This window comes from Barbatula barbatula (assembly GCF_947034865.1).
Source record: "Barbatula barbatula genome assembly, chromosome: 24".
Classification (NCBI taxonomy): Eukaryota; Metazoa; Chordata; class Actinopteri; order Cypriniformes; family Nemacheilidae; genus Barbatula; species Barbatula barbatula.
Genome location: NC_136787.1, coordinates 6,069,599 through 6,089,927, shown reverse-complemented (window position 1 = coordinate 6,089,927; position 20,329 = coordinate 6,069,599). Strand labels below are relative to the sequence as shown.

At 37.9% G+C, this 20,329-nt stretch overlaps 2 protein-coding genes across 3 annotated transcripts in view; both read left to right on the top strand.

Annotated features, from left to right (window-relative positions):
- Window positions 1–1,533: 1,533 nt before the first annotated feature.
- On the top strand, window positions 1,534–10,304 carry cercam (cerebral endothelial cell adhesion molecule). The gene is made up of 12 exons (XM_079449356.1): window positions 1,534–1,940; window positions 2,355–2,465; window positions 3,446–3,563; window positions 3,780–3,914; window positions 4,586–4,790; window positions 4,954–5,073; window positions 5,254–5,330; window positions 5,446–5,552; window positions 5,826–5,958; window positions 6,561–6,688; window positions 6,976–7,179; window positions 9,061–10,304. The coding sequence occupies exons 1-12, from the start codon at window positions 1,738–1,740 to the stop codon at window positions 9,293–9,295; spliced, it is 1,776 nt and encodes a 591-aa protein (XP_079305482.1). The 5' UTR covers window positions 1,534–1,737; the 3' UTR covers window positions 9,296–10,304.
- Window positions 10,305–12,665: 2,361 nt separating this feature from the next.
- The window catches only part of sardh (sarcosine dehydrogenase), a 42,110-nt gene continuing 34,446 nt past the window's right edge, over window positions 12,666–20,329 (top strand). The window contains exons 1-7 of one of the 2 annotated variants that reach the window (XM_079448411.1): window positions 12,666–12,776; window positions 14,520–14,846; window positions 15,188–15,366; window positions 15,897–16,076; window positions 16,996–17,119; window positions 17,595–17,695; window positions 19,490–19,594. In XM_079448411.1, the coding sequence (XP_079304537.1) occupies window positions 14,525–14,846; window positions 15,188–15,366; window positions 15,897–16,076; window positions 16,996–17,119; window positions 17,595–17,695; window positions 19,490–19,594 (1,011 nt within the window). In that variant the 5' untranslated portion in view covers window positions 12,666–12,776; window positions 14,520–14,524. Of the gene's footprint in view, window positions 12,777–13,766; window positions 13,958–14,519; window positions 14,847–15,187; window positions 15,367–15,896; window positions 16,077–16,995; window positions 17,120–17,594; window positions 17,696–19,489; window positions 19,595–20,329 lie in introns of those variants that run through there. The other variant, XM_079448412.1, reaches the window with a different exon arrangement.

Sequence of the window (20,329 nt, the reverse complement as noted above, 5' to 3'; positions counted from 1 at the left end):
CACCATCTTTGTATAAATATTTGGGCCAGTAAGATGTCTTGTGTGCCCTCGACCCTTCGCCACACCCTGCTGCCCTGCTCTTCAGACCTTTGACCTAGCAGTGAAAAGTTAGTTTGGGCGTTGGTGAACTCTCTCAGGGTCGGCTGCGCTGAAGGCGCTGGGAACTTGCCCTCGGAGGGCCAGGGGTTGGAGGGGTACCATGAAACGACACTCCCTGTGACCCAAGTCTCCGGACCAGGCCAGAGAATACTGCTAATTTAATTGTTACAGAAAGCGGCACTGCCCAATGACAGAGGCCCACTTGAAAGCCTCTAAATGTAGTTTTCACCTTCATCTCTTTGTGTTGTGTCTTGCAGGCCACGCTGTTTTCTTTACTGATTAAACCCTCTCAAGTTTGCCCCACTTGCGATGAGCGTCTCTGCATTCATAAAGGCAAGAACTCAATAGAGTGGACAGCCAGTGATCAATTTTACTTTCCTTTGTAAGGCAGCGAACAGTAAAAGATCTAAGATGGAATCAATGTGGTTTTATGGAGCTTTGGTTCAATTTAATTCACAGAAACACGAGACACTAAAAGAAAGTATTGAGATAACACTTCATCACGTCTGAGAAATATTTTACCATAGGAGAGTATTATACTGGATTATCAGGTTGTCCACCTTAGGCTACCATTATATAACCCTTTCAAACTCTACAGTAAAATATATGTAGGCCTATTACAAAAAGGCCAAACAAATATTAAAGGGATAGTTCACCCCAGAATGAACATTCTGTCATTCACCCTCAAGTTGTTCCAAACCTGTATACATTTCTTTGTTTGGTTCAACACAAAGAAACATATTGGGAAGAATGTTAAGAACTGAGTTTTCAGGGGCACCCTGGACTACCCGTGTAGAAAAAATATTGTATATTTTTCTATGTTTTGTTAAACACAAAATAAACAAATAGTTCCGCGTTTGATCCAAATTATTTGACTACCCCAGAAATCCGAGTTGCTAACATTGTTCTGAATGTCTTCGTGTAAGATATGTATATAGGTTTGGAACTACTTGAAAAACTTCATTTTTGGGTCGACTGTCTGTTTAAAACTCTTATTGCTGTTATATGTGAATCAAGCTCAACACATCCCTCTCGTGGCTGTTGAACCGACGCATAAAAAAGCAAACTGTGACGTGTTGGAAAATTATCAAATAATGTAGGCCAAAGCAATGTAAAATAAAGCAATAAAGCCAGTAATACACATCAATGCAATTAAATACATAAACATTTTAGGTTTTTCCTTACGACACAAGAACAGATTGGGAATTTCGAGTTAACATGCTGAAACGCGCGCGTTCATTAAAGTATCAACCGGCAGTTTATAGCCAAAAAAAGTAACATTTCATCCTTTCTTTGTGTGGCACGAAAACCCCCCCAAAAGACGTCAAATGCTTTCATCTAACAGTCCCGCTAAAATGCTTAAAGTTCAAGACATGTACAAATTCCACTAAACAAACCCGACACGCTTGAAACATTGTAACGTCATATTGTATCACTTTACATTTTTGAATGTTACAGTTCGGGGGTAAGAACTCCGCACACGGAAGTAGCTGGAGAACAGAACACGTTGACTTCTTCAGGGAGAACTGAGAGTTTGGGGGGAGTGCGTGAAGTTTAGGGAAGGACCCTCTTTCCTTCAGCTGCTGACGCGGATGGGACCGTTCGGCCAACGACGCCGCTGACCGTCGAGATCCAGCCATGTTTTCCTGGATTATATCTATCTGGACCATTCTTTCGGTGGCACAATGTTACTTTTCAGAGGAGAATTACACCGAGGAGTCAAAGATGCAGCCGCCCACGGTTGTTATAGCTATTCTCGCCCGAAACGCCGCTCATTCTTTACCGTACTACCTCGGAGCCCTCGAGAGATTAAACTATCCCAAAGAGCGCATATCTATTTGGTAGGTGACTTCCTTCCTGCGCTTTAAGCTTGTCGATCGACAATTCTTATTTGTAGATGTCAAAGGGTCAATCTTATTTGTATTCCATCAACTCCTCCCCTTGACTTCTTAAGACTTTCTCCTAAAAGCAAACCCCCTTCCCCCACTTTTTCTGGGTTTATGTCGTTTTCGTGAATATTATCAGATAGTATAGGCCAGGTTAAAATATTCTTTACTGAATGCACTGAATTCCGAATGTGATTTCACCATCAAAAGTGAACGGTAGTTAAACTTTATTTATATAGCATATAAAACATATTTGAAATAGGACATAGATTCACATTATATAGAAGAGTGTAGTGTGAATGTTCACAAAGCATTTCTTTTAGTTTATATATTTAGTCTTATTTTTATGATCTTTTTTTTCCCATTTAGGGCTGCGACTGACCACAACTCTGACAACACTACAGCAGTCCTTCGAGAATGGCTAACAGTCATGCAGACTCAGTATCACTATGTGGAATGGAGACCGATGGATAAACCAACGTGAGATGTTCATTACAAAACATGCACGGATGCTGTACAGACTGCTACTGTACTGTACAATCTAAATGCTTTATAATTGCATAATTTAAAAAGCATTAATTGAAGACGTGTAGGAAATAGTATATAATATATGAAGACGTGTAGGAAATAGTCGTGGGCAGAATAATCCAGACGACCACACAAGATACTTTTCTAAGCGATCCGACATAGTTTTGCCAAGGATGTAAGAATTTGCATATTTACACAGAAGGAAAGATGCAACATTTACTGTAGGGACCAAAATATTATAGAGCATTGGACACCCAACTAGCACACCGTCGCACTCCCTAGCAACTGCATAACAACTCCCTGGCAACCACCCTCAACACCCTACAGTCACTATAGACCATTTTGCATGAACACCGGTGCAGAAGCACTTAGCAAGTTAGTACAAATAAACAACCAACAGATCATATAGAACCGAAATGTTAAAAAGACATCTTTGACTTAAAGGTGCTGTGTGTATATTTTGGAGGATCTATTGATAGAAATGCAATATAATATACATAAATGTCTTCAGAGGTGTACAAAGACCTTACATAATGAAGCGTTATGGTTTTTATTATGTAAGAATAAGCTATTTTTACATACACCGCGGGTCCCCTTAAATGGATTGCGCCATGTTGTTTCTACAGTAGAACTAAACGGACATACGTTTCGTAAATACATTATCTCTTTCGGCAAAGAAGTGAAAACGTGTGAAGACATCTTAGTCCTGTCTCAGCCTACGTAGTGTTACGAAAGAAAGGGTGAATATGTATTATATATACAATATAATATGATTGATTAATTCTGTGTAGGGTCAGTAAACGCCCTCTCGCAAGGTGTTGTGGGCAACGTCAGAACTTTGTATTACAGTAATAACAGTAAAAATGTAAAAACTCTTAAAAGGGAAGGTTTCAAGTTTAGTGAAGCTTGCTTCCATTGTTGTGTCTCCACAGGTCTTATGCGGGTGAGCTTGGACCCAAGCACTGGACTAATGGACGCTATGACTATGTTATGAAGCTCAAACAGGCAGCGCTGGACTTTGCCAAGAAACACTGGGCCGACTATATTCTGGTAGGACCCGGATTTAACATAAACACATCACACATATTTACATCTTACAAAAATTCTCAAATGTGTGCTTTTGCATAAAGTTTACACATAGTTTGCGCAAATTTACACAGACACACAAATCACAGAACTGCTCCAAAGAAAATAATATCAACCAAACTCCAAATGTATTTGTTTCTTTATGTGCTGCTGTTAACTTATTATCTCATTCTCATGCAGTATTCAGACACAGATAACATCCTGACCAACCCTAACACACTTCATCTCCTGATGGCTGAGAATAAGTCTGTTATTGCCCCTATGCTGGACTCTCAGTCAGCATATTCCAACTATTGGTGCGGTATTACTCCACAGGTAAAAATCTAAAGTTTGAAGGTGTGAAATTGGTCTAAATGAAGGTTTCCCACCCAAAATTAAATATTTTGTTCCAAACATGTTTCACTTTGTTTCTTATGTGTGACACAAAAGGATGTATGCAGCGTTTTTTGTTGCCACCTGCCAACTTTTCACCTTTAAAGTACTCTATAGTACATCCACTATGCTCCAAGACTTTTAAAGGTCCAATGTGTAATTCTTTTGGAGGATCTATTGAGAGAAATGCAATATAATATACATAACATATAATAATATACATATAATATATGTCTTGAGAGATGTATAAAGACCTTGCATAATGAAGTGTTATGTTTTTATTACTTTAGAATGAGCTTTTTCTATCTACATACGAAGCGGGGCCCCTTACATGGAATTTGCCATGTTGTTTCTACGGTGGCAAACATAGCGCGTTTCGTAAAAACATTATCTCTTCTGCAAAGAAGCGAAACCTTGACAACATCTAAGTGCTGCGTCAGCCACCATAGTGCTTCGAAAGGGAGGGTGTAGTGAGCCGTTGAAATTCCCAACCTCACCGCAAGATGTCGCTAAATTTCATACACTCGACCTTTAAAGCTGTGCAACGGACCAAAATGTAGGATGTTATTTTGCAAACTTTTCTCTGAAATCTTTGAGTTTTCTGTCTATTTCAGGGCTACTACCGTCGCACCGCTGAATATTTTCCCACAAAGCAACGTCAGAGGCTGGGCTGCTACCCTGTGCCGATGGTCCACTCCACCGTTCTGCTGGATCTGCGTAAAGAAGGCACCAGGAAACTAGCTTTTCACCCTCCTCACAAAGACTACTCCTGGCCCTTTGACGACATCATCGTTTTTGCTTTCTCATGCAGAATGTCCGGTACGGCGCCCTCTTTTGGATGGCTCCAAACTATCTCTGCAAACTTATGCAAGATAATGAATTTAATTTAGCTTGCACCAGTTCACTGTAAAGGTTGTCAAATGTTCAATCAGACAGCTTTGGAGCTGAACAAATAGTTAAACATTTTCTTTTGCTTTAACAGATGTTCAGATGTATCTGTGCAACAAAGAGCGCTATGGGTATACAAACGTACCTGCAAAGCCTCATCAGACGGTGGAGGACGATCAGATCAATTTTATCCATGTGTACCTGGAATCATTGAGTAAGGAACACTGAAAAACCTTAAATCAAATTCATTCAAAAAATTCAATTAAAAAAAGCCTGAAATAAATCAGTATGGTTCAAGATTCAAGGTCTTACAATGGATCCTAAAGCTTATTAAAGCTTTTTTTTCTCATTGTTAATAGTTGTGTTGTCTTAAATGAGCTGATCTCTCCAACAGTCTTTGGGCCGCCCATGTACGTCTCCCGCTATGTCCATGTTCCACCCAAACAGTTAGAGCTCATGGGCTTTGATGAGGTAAAGACAAGCCGATTCTGATATTTCGTTTGTAAATTCCATAATCGAATTATATAACTGTTTAGGCTACAATGATTATTACTTTTAGATTTTTTATTGTGTGTGTGCCCCTCAGATTTACTTGATAAACCTGCGCAGGCGTACAGACCGAAGGGAGAGGACGTTGTGGTCGCTGTATGAGCTTGAGATCGATGCTAAAGTAGTGGATGCTGTAGATGGAGCGTGAGTTATGTTTATTTTGTGCTCATGTGTAGTAAATAAATGTTTATACTGTATATCGATAGAAAACTGCAGAAGATGCCCAATGGGTTTCAAAGTACTTTTTGACATTTGGGGTGTAGATTTAAGATCTGTTTGCACGATGAGCCCAAAAGCGAGGTTGCATTTTGTGTGCATTTTGTTGTTTTTATAGAAGTGTTGTAGTATGATTTTAGTCTTTGTTCTAGTGATGTTAAAGTAAGGTCAACAACAATAACGTTATGTTTAATCATGCAGAGCTCTGAACAGCAGCGAAATAAAGATTCTAGGTGTTGATCTCTTACCTGGTTATTATGACCCCTTCTCTGGTCGAACACTGACAAAGGGAGAGGTGGGCTGTTTCCTGAGTCACTACTACATCTGGAAAGAGGTCAGTGACATGCACACACACACAGACATATACACAGACACACTAAAAGTGTTGGGACACTTGAGAAAAAACGTATTGTCAAACTAAGAAACGTTTGTTTAAAACATGAGATGCGCAAGCTCACCTTTGAAGCAAAACATTTCACTTGCTGTCAACAAATACTGAAAACAAATTCTGGTTGTCACACAATAGTAGAACAATATTCTACAAATTTAATTTTGACTATAAATGTTTATTCTTTCAGCAGCTGTAGGTTTAAGTTGACTTAATAAATTAATAAATCATTTTAATATATTTTTATAATTTGAAGCCTTGCTCTCTATAAAACAGTCTAAAAATATGAACGACTCATGTTGCACAAGACAGATTTTTGGCCAATCAAATGTCTCTGAAAGCAAATAGCAAGCTGCACATCATGATTTAGGTCTGTGATGTAACTAAAAACCAAGCTCATACAACCTATAATATACACATTCATTTAATTATAAGTAAAAGTGGAAAACACTGCTTAAACTCTCGGTGGTTTAAAAAAAGTATGATTTTTTTGCAGCATGCTAGTTTAAATAATAATTCAAATGAAGTTTGTCCTCTTTCACCCATAGATGGTAGACATGCAACTAGACAAGGCGCTGATTTTTGAGGATGACGTGCGTTTCCAAGCTAACTTCAAGCGACGTCTGATGAGACTGATGGAGGAAGTGGAGCAGGTGGAGCTGGACTGGGACATCATGTGAGTTACACAACATTCTATCAATCGCAATCTATAAACATAATCGATGTAACTTGTGGCGTACACTGGTTTTAAGTGCAATAAGAAGGCAAGTAATAACATGTTGCTGCGATTAAGTCCTTACTCTGATAATTTGGAAGTGTCACCAACATCATATCATTCAAATCTAGGAAATGATTCAACAAATTGTAAAAACACATATCATTTTAAGTTTGCATCACAGACCTGTAGCTCCACGGTTAAGCTAGTTTAATGTTTTGTGTTTTAATATTTCTTCTTCTTCGCAGATACCTGGGCAGAAAGCAGGTGAATCCTGGAGAGGAAGTTCCAGTTGAGAACGTGAGGAACCTGGTGCACGCCGGCTACTCTTACTGGACCTTGTCTTATGCCATCAGCCTGCAGGGAGCTCAGAAGCTTCTCAATGCTGAACCGCTATCCAAGATGCTTCCAGTGGACGAGTTTCTTCCCATCATGTATGACAAGCATCCCAAGTGAGTATTAAATTCATGTTATCAAATGTTCTTGTCAGGTTTTTGACGTACCGAAGGGAAGAGTGCAAGACATGATATGGGTAAATGTGGAAGTTTGTCTTGATTTGACAAGATTTCTGAATCCAATTTGTCTGTCCAAGTTGACTGACAAATCTGAGTTCAGTCCTGGCATGCGTAACTGCTGTTTATTTTCGTCTGTAATCCTGAAAGAAGCTATAAAGATCACGATAAAGATTATGAATAGAGATGTGCTCAAATATGAAGAGGTTACTTAGAGAGCCACAGATTATGGGTTCCAAACGAATAATACATTTTTCAGAATAATATTATATTCAGTGCAAACATTGACATTTACAGTTGAGCTTGACTGACACGCATTAGATGACGAGAGACATGCAACCAAAACCAGATACCAAAAGAGCAAAGAGTAAAAAGAAGTAAGACAGTAAAGATCATGATGTCAGGTGGATTGTTTGTTAAAATTAGTGTCCTTTTTGTTTTAGTCTTTTACCTTTAGTCTTGAGAAGCAAGATACCTTTTAAATACATGTATGTGATAACAATATGTGGAAATAATAGTTATTTTTATATATGGGAAGTTGACAAATAAAACCGTAAATGTGTCCTATGTGACACCAAAAATGTAACATTGAAGATAAATCTCTCTTATGGTATTGTTATTATAAATACAAATATAAACTTATATATAAATAACAGTTTATTTTGCTGTCACACCAAAGGACACATGTACAGTATATTTGTCAACTAACTATATTCATTCCCCATGCATTATGAACTTGAATGAGGTTTTTTGTTTTGTTTTGATTTGTTTATTAAAGAATCAACAGCATCTTGTGGTTTCTGAAGGAACTTAATACAGATAACAAATGTTCAAATAATTTTTTTGGCAGATATTAAGTAGGTAAAGTGTGAGTAAAAGGCAAATAACAATTTAAATGTATTTTGCCATTGATCGTGTATTAAAACATGTTTGGGGTCAATATAACCCCACATCATTAAACCGTTGCTAACAGGATGGGTAAGGAAATTGTTTTTGTATAATATACATTTTGTTTTTATTATAAATATACACATAATTTATGGATTATACCAGGCATATTTGTTTATCAGAAAAGTAGGTCTGCACACCCCTACTCCTGAATATAGCAACCAAAATAAAAATGTCCTTCTTATAGGCCTACTTCCATTTGCCATTTGTTTTTATGCCAATCATATATTTAGTTAATATGTGTTTTAGGTCTGTTTTGATTCAGAACTGCATATTATCTAAATGTGTAGTTTCTTCTATGTCATTGAATCAGACAGTTCTTTTATGGAGGCACAAGCCAAAAAAAGAAACAGCGTGTGTGCACTTCAGGCTGGCTCGATGCCAACCGCCTTCCATTTCCACTTCATCTCTGGTTTTTGTTCATTTTGCTTGGCACGTCCAGCCCGAAGCTCTTCATCCCCACAGAGACGGATCAGAGCTGCATTCTCTGCACCTTATTCACTTTTTCAGCGATCTGCAGCTCTCTGACAGAATCCGGCGTGCTGCTCTCGCCTCACTCACGGGGAACCCTTTAAACGCTCTGCCCGTTCCGCATTCCTGCGAAATTAGTATCTACTTGTGCATGTATTTGCTGCTTTACTCTCCTTCCATGTCTGACACAGCCAACGGCTCTCTGCCAGCTGGGCCTCTAGACACACTTACCCTCAGTGTGTTTGATTTCTACCGCATTTCTTGGGCTGTGATCGAACAGCACAAATCCTAAAGTGATACAGCATCAGATTTTAGATATCTAAAAGAGCCATTAAGTAGATAAGTGGAGGTGACCTTTTCTCATGCTAACTGTAGCCAATGTTTTTTCTTCTCATTCACCAGTGAAGACTACAAATCCCACTTTGCCAATCGGAATCTGGTGGCGTACTCCACACAACCCCTTCTGGTGCAACCCTGCCATTATGCCGGGGACGCGGAGTGGGTGAGCGACACGGAAACATCCACACTGTGGGACGATGACAACGTACGTACGGATTGGAGGGGGTCGCATAAAACTCTGAAGGGTTCCCAGACACCCGCAGGTCTGCAGAGCGCCACCTACAAGGATGAGTTGTGAGGTACAGTCTTGGAGTCAGAATATTCAGGGTTAATATGATTTATTGTGCAGATTTCCCACAGTCATGGACAACCTGGAAAATGACAATTGGGATCTGCAGCAATAAAATTGGAAATGGACATTTATATAGAGACTATACATTTTTGGCAACACTTTAAAATAAGGGTTTATTCTTTCGATCGGTTGTCAACAATATTGTTTACAGCATTATTCATTTTAGTAAGTAATTATGAATAAATGTATGACACAAGATGATATACTTTACAGAACACAACACAAGTTGTTTTTGTAAGTGTGGTGGTGGTGTTATTGTAAGTGTTACCAGTTATTGACAAAAATGTTATTATCTAAAAAGATCTTATTTAAGAAAAAAAGCATGATTCTTCCTCTAGAAAGCCCAGTCCTCTATTGGGCACCATTCAAATCTTTTTTCTTGTTTATTAGAGATATTTGCACAGTAATAATAGGTTTAAGTAATCATTTAAATATTTTAACGCCAATGATGGTACCTGTAAAAGCCTGGAAAAATTCACCTCAGCTCTCTTTCTATTTTTTTATCGTCATCCGAATTCATATTTATTGGTCGAAAGAAGCAGTACAAATCCATTAATAACTCAAAACTTAAGAGGAACCAGAAGACCTTTTAACATTTTTATTTTTCTCTTTTTACAATGAAAAATATATATTTTACACTTTGGTCAATGATGGTGAATTGGAATTTTTTATTGTAGGATTTTCCTTATTGTTTTATTATCTGATTATGCTCAGACAATCGAACAGATTTCTGTATATTTGCAATGATGCGTGTCTAGCAGGTGGATTTTGGGGCTGTCTCGCTTATCATGTTAAATCTTTTATCATCATTTTATTTGTTATTTATTTGTCTATGTCTCATTCTTTTTCTGTGTCCCTCTAAGTGAACAGCAAGAGCAAATGATGTGGCATGATATGAGTATGTATGGTAGTTGAACGTGTTTTTTGAAAATAAAAGGAAATGTTGGAATCTTGTATTTCTTTAAGTATTTCTTATATATATATATATATATATATATATATATATATATATATATATTTAAGCTTAGTTTATAAAAATTATAATAATTGAGCATCCTCATTTAGGGATGATATATACAAATATATTTTGTTTGGATTATATTATAACATTATATCATTAAATGTTACATAAATAGTCTTTATGACGGTGACACTGTAATTGTTTCTCAAATCTTGGCTAATTTATACCTACTCATTTTTTATAATTTCGTATTTTTTACATTTTGGCACAGTTTTTGCTAGAATAAATGTTGTCATGTGAGAGCCCTTCCTTAATACTCTTTGAAGGGCATTTCCACCTTATTTCCAGCAGGAGCCTGAAAAGCTCCAGCTGCCAATTCTGAAAGATCTCTAACTCCCTCTATTGGTTAAAGTACAAAATGCACAACAACAATTAGATCGGCTGGTCATGTTTCAAATGATATACATTAATAAAATGAATACATAATGAATTTATACATTTACATGATAAGTTTGTCCATTGACATGATAAATATTCAACCTTTTTTTTCAAGAAATGATCACTATGATTAGAACAGTCTGACTATAACCGAGGCCATTTCAGACCACATACAAAAACGTAAACAAAGCTGGTCCAATGCTGGTCCAGAAGTTTTAAAACAGCACATGAGTGTTTTAACAGAATACAACCAACAGAACATTTCTAACCGAATCAAAATGTTAAACAAATATCTTTTAGATTTATTTATATACAGTGTACATCAGATACAAATAAATGAAAGAAATGTGTTGCTGGACCACTGTGTTGCGAAGTGGTCTGTACATATACCCTTTGTTCTAATACCACGTGTTCATGTTTCCTAGTTCAGTAACTAATGTATTTGCAAATGTATTTACAAAAATGCAAATGTAGGTCAGGTACTATCTTTATTTATCAACCTTTAGTCCTTAGGAGAAGGGTTTGGTCGCTGTCCGTTCCGAAAAAGGCATCTTCTCCTGCCTGAAGGTTTTTCATGCGAGAATGACACCTTTGACCCCCGTTTCTATTGCTAAAAACACAATATAGCCTAGACGTGCATGTGAGGAGTCAGCTTCTAAATGACACAGAATCAATGGCTGTGATTATTGCAAGCAAACAGCACTATTCAGCACATAATCGAATGTTTTTGTGCGATGTCATTGTTGACTTGTGGTGCAACAACATTGCATTCAAATAGATTTTAACATTCACATTTTTTAATGCATTGAATATATAAATATGCAAACAAATGTTTCAGCTGTTGTCATTGGTAGACATCTTTAGCACCTATTGTACTATTGCTCTTTTATTATTGCTCCCTGAACTCTTTGGATAAAAGCGTCTGCTAAATGACTCAATGTAAATGTCTTTGCTTGGTTCATTCAGTGTGTGGTCACATTTCTCTAACTGGGGGTGAGGCACTCAAGTCCTTTTCTGATTGGCTGTTGCAGATAGGAAAGGTTCTGTAAGGTCAGCGACTTCATGTTTGTGTGGGGCTTGGAGCAGAGTATTCCAAGTGTCTGTGTTATTTTTGTATCAGGGAAAAACAAAATAACCAATAATGGTCAAAGTACACTGTGTTGATTTTTTCTTTCAACAGCTGATATGATACAAGAACACCTAAAATGAACCGATTGTCTGTGAAATGGGCAACATGTAAAAAACTGAAATCTAGACTGTACTAAATAATAATTTGATATGACATTGCATTTTGTTGTTATGATAGAACCTTTCAATGTTTTTCCCCTCAATATTCCACGTTTTCAATATAATCTTGTAGCAAATAAGCCCAATCACAGCCATGTTAAACCGAGAGCAGATGTTCTTTCTGCTCCAGTTGTTCTGTGCATTGAGGGAGAAATTGACAGTATTTGCGTGCTATCAGCTAAAGTGATAGTTCACCCACTAATAAAGATTCTGTCATCATTTACTCACCCTCTTGTCATTACAAACCGGTGTGACTTGCTTTCTTCCACAGAACACAAAAGAAGATATTTCGAGAAATGTTGTTAACTGGACCCCATTTATTTGCATTGGTTTCGCGTCTGTGCAATCGAAGTGAATGGGGTCCCGTGCTGTTTTGGTTACCAACGTTCTAGAAAAATGTCTTCTTTTGTGTTCTGCGGAAGAAAGAAAGTCGCAGGGTTTGAAATGACAAGAGGGTGAGTAAAGGATGACAGGATTTTCTTTTTTCATTTGGGTGAACCATCACTTTAATTTAGGAAGTCTATTCTGCATTTGCATGTCAATAAATAATAATAATACAAATATTTATTTCATTTTCCACCCTCTGATGTCTGATCTGTGCTCTTAGTGGGAGGAGAATGAATACACGCTAGAGTTTGTCATTTTACAAGCACTGACTCTGCAGTGTGCACTACACTGCACACAACCTCCTGAAAAGCAGTTTGGTGTGTATTTTCTTATGTGGATTTATTCATTTTGCAGGTGAGTGATGCTTGTGTTATTAAGAACACTTTTTGGTTGTATTTTAAACTTGATTTTTTTAGGCATAAGTTTGAAATGCTGTAAAAAATATATATTGCACTATGTACGCACCAAATGCATGAATGTAAATGTAGACAGTACACATTGATTTGAATTATTGTTAACGATGTAAACTAAAGCCACTCAAAACGTTTCTCATTCATAAAATGTGACCCTGGACAACAAATCCAGTCTTATGGGTCAATTTTTCGAAATTGAGATTTTTACATCAACTTAAAGCTGAATAGTTAAGCTTTTTATTGATATATGGGTTGTTAAGATGTTTACAACAAGAGTGTAAAACTCTGGAAGTAAATGGTGAAAAAATCTCATCCACTCACAAAAATAAAGTTTTTACATATTTTGGGTTGAAAATTGACAAAATATCTTTATGGATATTACTTAATATCCTAATGATTTTTGGCATAAAAGAAAAATCTATAATTTTGACCCACACAATATATTTCTGGCTTTTACTAAAAATGTTCCCGTGCCACTTAAGACTGGTTTTGTGATCCAGGGTCACAAATGTAATGTCATGGTTTTGAATGATATTGCAGTGACGTATTTACAGTAGACCAACTATATTTACATCATTAAATATTTATGACACGTGCACTGCCGTAAACTTTCATTGCGTTTTTCAGATTGTATGTAACTAAAGCGTCGACGGCAAACTTTCTGGAAGTTTCATTGTAATTTTAGATAACCGAAATCATAAAAACAACAACAAATAGCGATTGCGTGGCGAAATGATCGACATCAGCGCTTAGTTGGATAACCGATGAATGTTTGACCTGTGGCTATAATGCAAAAAACCCTTTACTTTGTTTAATATGCAGTGAAAACTAATTCCTGATCCACGTTGAAGTCTGAACACAGGCAGCTTGTCACACATTAACGATAGAAAACGAGAAAGCGCTTGTTACGTTATTTCCTCTGTTACGTTGCATCGCTCGTCTGTGTTTTGCATTGAGCGCGCGCGCGCATCTGCAGTTCTGAAGTTCACCGCAGCTGTTCGTCCACATGCTCACTCAGCAAACAGCCATATTTGAGCTCGAATGCTTCGTTTTTATTCACATTTCACACTCTCGAGGAAGCATTTAGTAAACATATAAGACGTGCACACACTCTCTCTCTCAGTAAGTACAGCCCGCTTGTACTATATCTTGTAATAAAGTTTATTACTGAACTGCTGACCTGCTTCACGGATTTGTTTATGTTTGTTTGATGTTGTGTCATGATTGTTTGAAGTGTTTCCAGCTGTTGCAAGAAAATGCACATATTTGCAATATTGCTTGTGTTGCAGGTTTACTGTTCTTCGCTTGGTTTAAAGTGGTTGATGTATTTGGCTTTTGCATTGCTTGCATTGGATGCATATACCCACCCTTAGCTTAAATAACAGCATCATGTTTTATTGGTTAAAAGTAGCTACTGTGAAATAACGATACACAAGTTAATTTATCTTGGTTAATGTATTGTCTACATATTTTGACTTGACAAATCCTATATATTGGGTAACTGAGAACTTGCATAACAACAGTATAAGCTTGCAAGTGCTGCTAAAATAATTGTAGTTTATTGTAGTATTGAAGTCAATCTTATTATCAAGCTTTACCAAAACCATAAACCGCTCAACTTTAGTTTCTTTAGTCAAAATCTGCATTCTTAAAGGAAAGTACATTTTTTGTTACTGTTTTTAAGGGGCCATGTCCTTTTTGGGAACTGCAGCGAGGAGGGCGATGGCATGCCGGCGGCCCCTCTCACCCCTCTGCCGTGTCACTGCCCGTTGCTATAGCTCCCAGTCTACACACACCACAGAGAAGAGCGTCCCCTATGAGAAGACCCTCAAACAAGAGGACGACCTTAGTGGGCCAACCAAACCCCTGCCGAAGTCTGCAGATGTTGTGGTCATCGGAGGCGGAAGCCTGGGTTGCCAGACCCTTTACCACCTGTGTAAAATGGGCATGACCAATGCGGTTCTGCTGGAGAGAGACAGATTGACCGCTGGCACCACATGGCACACGGCAGGTATTCAGAAAAGACAAAAGCGATTTTGAATGTGGAGTTGGTCTGTACTTTGTTTAGAGGGTAAGAGGTAATATTCCTCCTGCGCTCAAAAACTCTTGTTTTTCTAAATAGCAGTTTTGTGCTCTGTGAGCACAGAGAAACTCTGGATTTATATCCCACATTACTTGCAGCCTTAGTTTAAGAGTTTACTGAATAAATACTTTCAGAGCTGATTGTAAGTCTTGAGTCACAGCCAAGTCAAAGTCCTTTTGGCTTTGCAGAAACAGCTTCAACTCGTCCTAGCTTGTACAAGTTTTGAATATGACCCAACCTGTTTGTTTGACTCCGTTACCCTTTCACAGGACTTTTGTGGCAGTTAAGACCAAGCGATACTGAAGTCGAGCTGTTGGCTCACACTCGCAACGTGGTCAGCTCGGAGCTGGAGCTGGAGACGGGCCTTGAGACTGGCTGGATTCAAAATGGAGGCCTGTTCATTGCTTCCAACAAGCAGCGCTTGGATGAATACAAGCGGCTCATGTCGGTATGCCACACCCTCAAAAACACACAATAAATATAACAAATTGTTGTTGTTTCCTAGTCGCAACATTGCAAAGTATGTTATTCTCAGATTCTCCGATTCTCAGAACTGCCACAAATTAGTAACATATATCACCTTAAAAGTCATTTATATACAGTAAGATAAGATGTCAGTTAATGATATTATTTTATGTAACGAAAAAAACAAATTGAGTGTTCGTCTTGGTTGAATTTTAGTCATGTCTAAAGCCAAATAAAAGTGTTTTTGTCCTTGTGGAAGATTTGTTATAAATGAGCTAATAAAATATTTCAGATTTCAGATTTTGCACCCATTGTTAAGAGTATGATATATATAGAGAGTTTCATTGAAGGAATTTGCTTCCGTTTAAATCTGTTCTGAAGATTGTTCCCTTGAAATCAGTACGAAAAATAAAACATAAGTAAGCTGAATAAAAATGGAATTCAATCTGATGTTGGGTCTTCTATATTTGTCTGGTGTGTACTCATAAAGTGACTGTTCATTTTGTATTTCAGCTGGGTAAAGCATACGGCATCGAGTCATACGTCCTGTCGCCAGCTGAGACCAAAGATCTGTATCCTCTCATGAATGTGAAGGATCTTTATGGCACACTCTACGTACCTAAAGATGGCACCATGGACCCAGCGGGTACCTGCACAACCCTCTCCAGAGCGGCAACCGCACGGGGGGCCACTGTACGTCTCCCTTCCTCTCTTTTTAATCACTGATTATTGATCAGTGATATCTAATATATCAGCCTGCTTTAGCTCTCATTAAATAAAGTAACTTATTTTATATCAAGTAAAATGGTAAGGATAATAATAACTTTTAAATTGAGCCGTTGGGTCAGATTTTGTGGAAACGTCAGCTGTTATTCAACATTTAAAGACAAGCACGCAAAGCAAACTGCCATTTTATGTCTCAAACTAATTTTACGATACAGAGCCAAAGGTTCCGGATTATAGTTCTTTTTAAGATAAAATGTTCTCTTTATTAATGAAGTAGGAGAGAGAGGACCGGAAGCAAAGTGGGTTCGGGAAAGGACCACCAGCTCCATACACCCTTCAAAATAAAGGCGCTTAAAAGGTTCTTCACAGGGATGCCATAGAAGAACCATTTTTGGTTCCGCAAAGAACAATTCAGTCAAAGGCTTTTAAAGAACCATCTGTTTCTTACCTATTGTAAAATCTGGAGAATCTTTCATTTCTGCAGATGTTAAAGGTTCTTTATAGAACCAAAAGGTACTTCTATGGCGTCGAAGAAACTTTTAAAGCACCCTTTTTTAAGAATGTATGTCGGAGCACTAACCACAAGGCTATCGGCACCGACATGGATTATATGTTTAATATGAGGTGTTATGAACATTTGGTCCTCTGAAACGACTATATAGTATAATGCAATGTAAGTCGCTTTGGATAAAAGCTTAAATGTAAAATAATCTCACTCCTGTATATGCACAGTGTTAGCCCCTTTTGTTTTCATTGCAACTGTTCAGAATACATTACTTGTAAAGTCAGTTTTGGGCAAAAAAGTATCTTTGAGTTACTGGAGGTTGGTGGCATAGTTTCTAATTTTTTTAAGTAATGTATGTATGATTAACTCTTTCATTCACAGGTGATTGAAAATTGTCCAGTGACTGGTATTCAAGTAAGAAATGATCATATGGGTGTCAAGAGAGTAAAGGCTGTAGAAACCGCTCACGGGACCATTCAAACCCCATGTGTGGTCAACTGTGCAGGTGAGAAACTGAGCTGTTTTCACCAAAAGGGGGCAGTCAATGATTGGAAAATAAAATTCCAATGGTCAATGCTCTTTTAACATATTTGTTGTACAGCCAGGCAAAGTAAAACTTGTGTCATTGTTTATTTACCATCATGTCAACCTGTGTGACCTTCCATGGAAATGTACCAGTGGTTTTGTGCCCATTCAATGGAAGGCAAATTGGGTCAATGTTGTATGGTTACCTTTCCTCAATAGATGATTGAAATACCAATGTTCTTCTTAACATATTAAATTGTCCTATACACACAAGCAGGTAATATTGCTTTTTAATCATACATCTCATAGAACTTTACAGAGATGGTGATATCATTTGATATTTGCTGTAACGTTTAATAAAAGTCAGAACAGTTTAACAATGCAGAGACCATCACTTGGTCTCTTTTAATAATGTAAAAAACAACCTGAAATGATCTTGTAATGTTTTTTTGAAGGTGTATGGGCCACTAAACTGGGTAAAATGGCAGGCGTCAATGTTCCTTTGGTTGCTATGCACCACGCTTACGTTGTCACCGAAAGAATCGAGGGGATTCAGGTAACCATTTTGTTCAATATACCATAATACCACATACATCCATAAGCTCTTTCAGGCATCTTTTAATGTTTAAAATAATGCACTTAAATTGTCCCTGCTATATGACAGATATCACTAAAATACGTGCTGTGAGAAATCACACCAGTGCCTTAGGCATAGTAAACAGAAAAAAAAGAGAGCGGGTTGAGTAATGTTTTTTTAGCCAATCAGAAATGCTTTCTGGTCTTAAATCATTCACAAGCGTAGCCATATTTGCACTTTGTGCACCAGCGTTCAGGTTTAGTGACATATGTGTAACCATACACATATACTTTAACCAAGCTCTTAGGCCATGTTTACACAATAAAAAACTGAAAAGTGTTTCCTTTGCGTATTTGAAAAGTTTCACATACACATGACAGCGTTATCAAAACAGTCTGCATCCACCAGGCCAGTGGATGGCGATGTTGTTGGGTAAAGAAAAAGGACGTGCCTTGGCACGTAGGCCTACACATGCACAGTTAAAAGCCAAAAGTGCTCTTTAATACCGTTGGTCGACATATATGTGTGTTTAAAGTCTGGCGAATGTAAAAAGTGTGTCTCCGCTGGTCTTATTGGTGCAGCAAATCCACATTTTGCTGGGGAAATGTTAATACATTGTCGCGCAGCGAGAGCTCACAGTACGGGAAGCCGCCATATTGTTTTGGCTATACTCGCACGACACGCATCTGCGTATGACTGTAACTTGACTACCGTGTTGCATGTTATAATTCCAGAGACATTCTTAAACTACATGTTTAGATGATTTCAAAAAGAAAATCCGGTAAAAGTTGCATCCTAACTTGTCGATGCATCGCTTCTCAAAACCTGTGCGTCATGCAGTGACTTTCCATCTTAAATGTAAGCTTGGCCGGAGCATCCGTTAAATCCTCCCCTTTAACTGCCAGTCTGCTCCCAGTTTAATTTCCAAATGCAACGGCTGATTTTATACATCAAATCTCAGTGAACAAAACCACAAACACACATTTTTCTCATTTGTAATTCCGTTTCAACCAGAAATAGAATACGGATGCAAACACGTTTTCCCTACAATGGGAGTCAATGGGGGGGGAAGCTCTGTTTGGTTATAAACATTCTTCCAAATATCTTTCTCTGTGTTCCTCAGAACAAAGACATTTATAAAAACTCGATGATGACATAATTTTTGATGAATGATATTTTTTTGGGGGGTAAGGATCCCTTTAAGGAACATGTCCTGCTTTTCTTCTCCCCGCTCTCTCACACTTTCCTCTCTACATTTACTGTCCAACAGGAAGAGTGTGCTTTAAAATCATGCTATGAAGCTAGAAAGGGCACTTGTTTTATTGAATAACCCAGAGAGTTTTTATACCACTGTAGCAAAACACAACAGTAGTTGTGAAATAACTTCACTTGTGGATTACGCAACTGTGTGTGTGTGTGAAAGCTTTGGGTTGATGGAAGACTTCTCCGTCCTCACAGAGACCAATGTGTCATCACTTAAACTGAAATGATGAAATATTTGTTTGGCTGTGCAACTGATGAACTGATTCATACCTGAGGGGATGGTTACAGCCCGATGCACTGAGAAGATCCTATTTTAAGCTCATAAACCAGAGTTCAACTACACACGGGAGATATCACTACACTCGGTTACTATATCAGCAGTAAAACCTAAAAGCATTGTTAAAAATGCCATCCGGCTGGTTTATCGGTTCTTTTAATGTCATGCATTAAAATAACGAGAGATGATAATATGAGTCAATCATGTTATTAAACAAGTTTTTTCCACCCTAGAATATGCCCAACGTCAGGGACCATGATGCATCTGTCTACCTCCGTCTCCAAGGTGATGCTCTTTCTGTGGGAGGCTACGAACACAACCCAATTTTCTGGGATGATGTAAGTAATAACAGATTTAGTGTTTGACAGATAAATTATAGTACTGAGTTTTGAAAGTTTTGCTAAAGTTGTTTGTGTATCAGTTCGCGTGTGCATGTGTGTGTTGCTGTGAGGTCCCTTTAGCTGTAGTTGTTCATGTCAGCTCTTGATATGTGTTTTGCAGTGTATCAGTTCACAAGTCTTTTAATTAACGTTCATGGTCTTTGTGTATGTGTATGTGTATGTGTGTGTGTGTTTAGCTTATGTAGGTGTTATATCCTCCGGTTCACTGAGTTCTGTTTTAACACATTCAAAGTTTAAAGTGGGTGCAAGTCCACGAATAATATTTGTGTGTGTATGCATATTTGTGTGCTTGTCATGTTTATTTTATATGTTTAGCCCCTGAGACCATTTTCTAGACTATTCTCTACCCTTTCTTTAAACTTTAGAAAATGTTGCTTGTGCGTCTTCAATACCTTCATACACTATGTAATTATCTTTGTGTTACTGGTGTGTGGAAGTTTCAGTATGTCACCCTGGTGCTTATCAGGGCCATAAGGTTACGGTATAAATGTAGGTGGTCTGGTGTTAATGTGCTCATAGGTCGTCAGTCTCATGATAATTACTGAAAGTTTCACAGGAACTAGATTTTTACATCTACTGTTATGATGCTTTGGTGGTTGCAAGGGTTCTGCCGTGTGGTTGCCAGATTCATTGAGAGAGAGAGTTGCGTCAACTCTCTACTCAGTTGAAACC

Excerpts from the sequence above, each read along its gene's own strand:
- cercam (XM_079449356.1), top strand. The coding sequence starts at position 1,738 with ATGTTTTCCTGGATTATATCTATCTGGACCATTCTTTCGGTGGCACAA. Across the intron at positions 5,331-5,445 it reads AGCTCATGGGCTTTGATGAG|ATTTACTTGATAAACCTGCG; the intron begins GTAAAGACAAGC and ends TGTGCCCCTCAG. Across the intron at positions 7,180-9,060 it reads ATGTATGACAAGCATCCCAA|TGAAGACTACAAATCCCACT; the intron begins GTGAGTATTAAA and ends CTCATTCACCAG.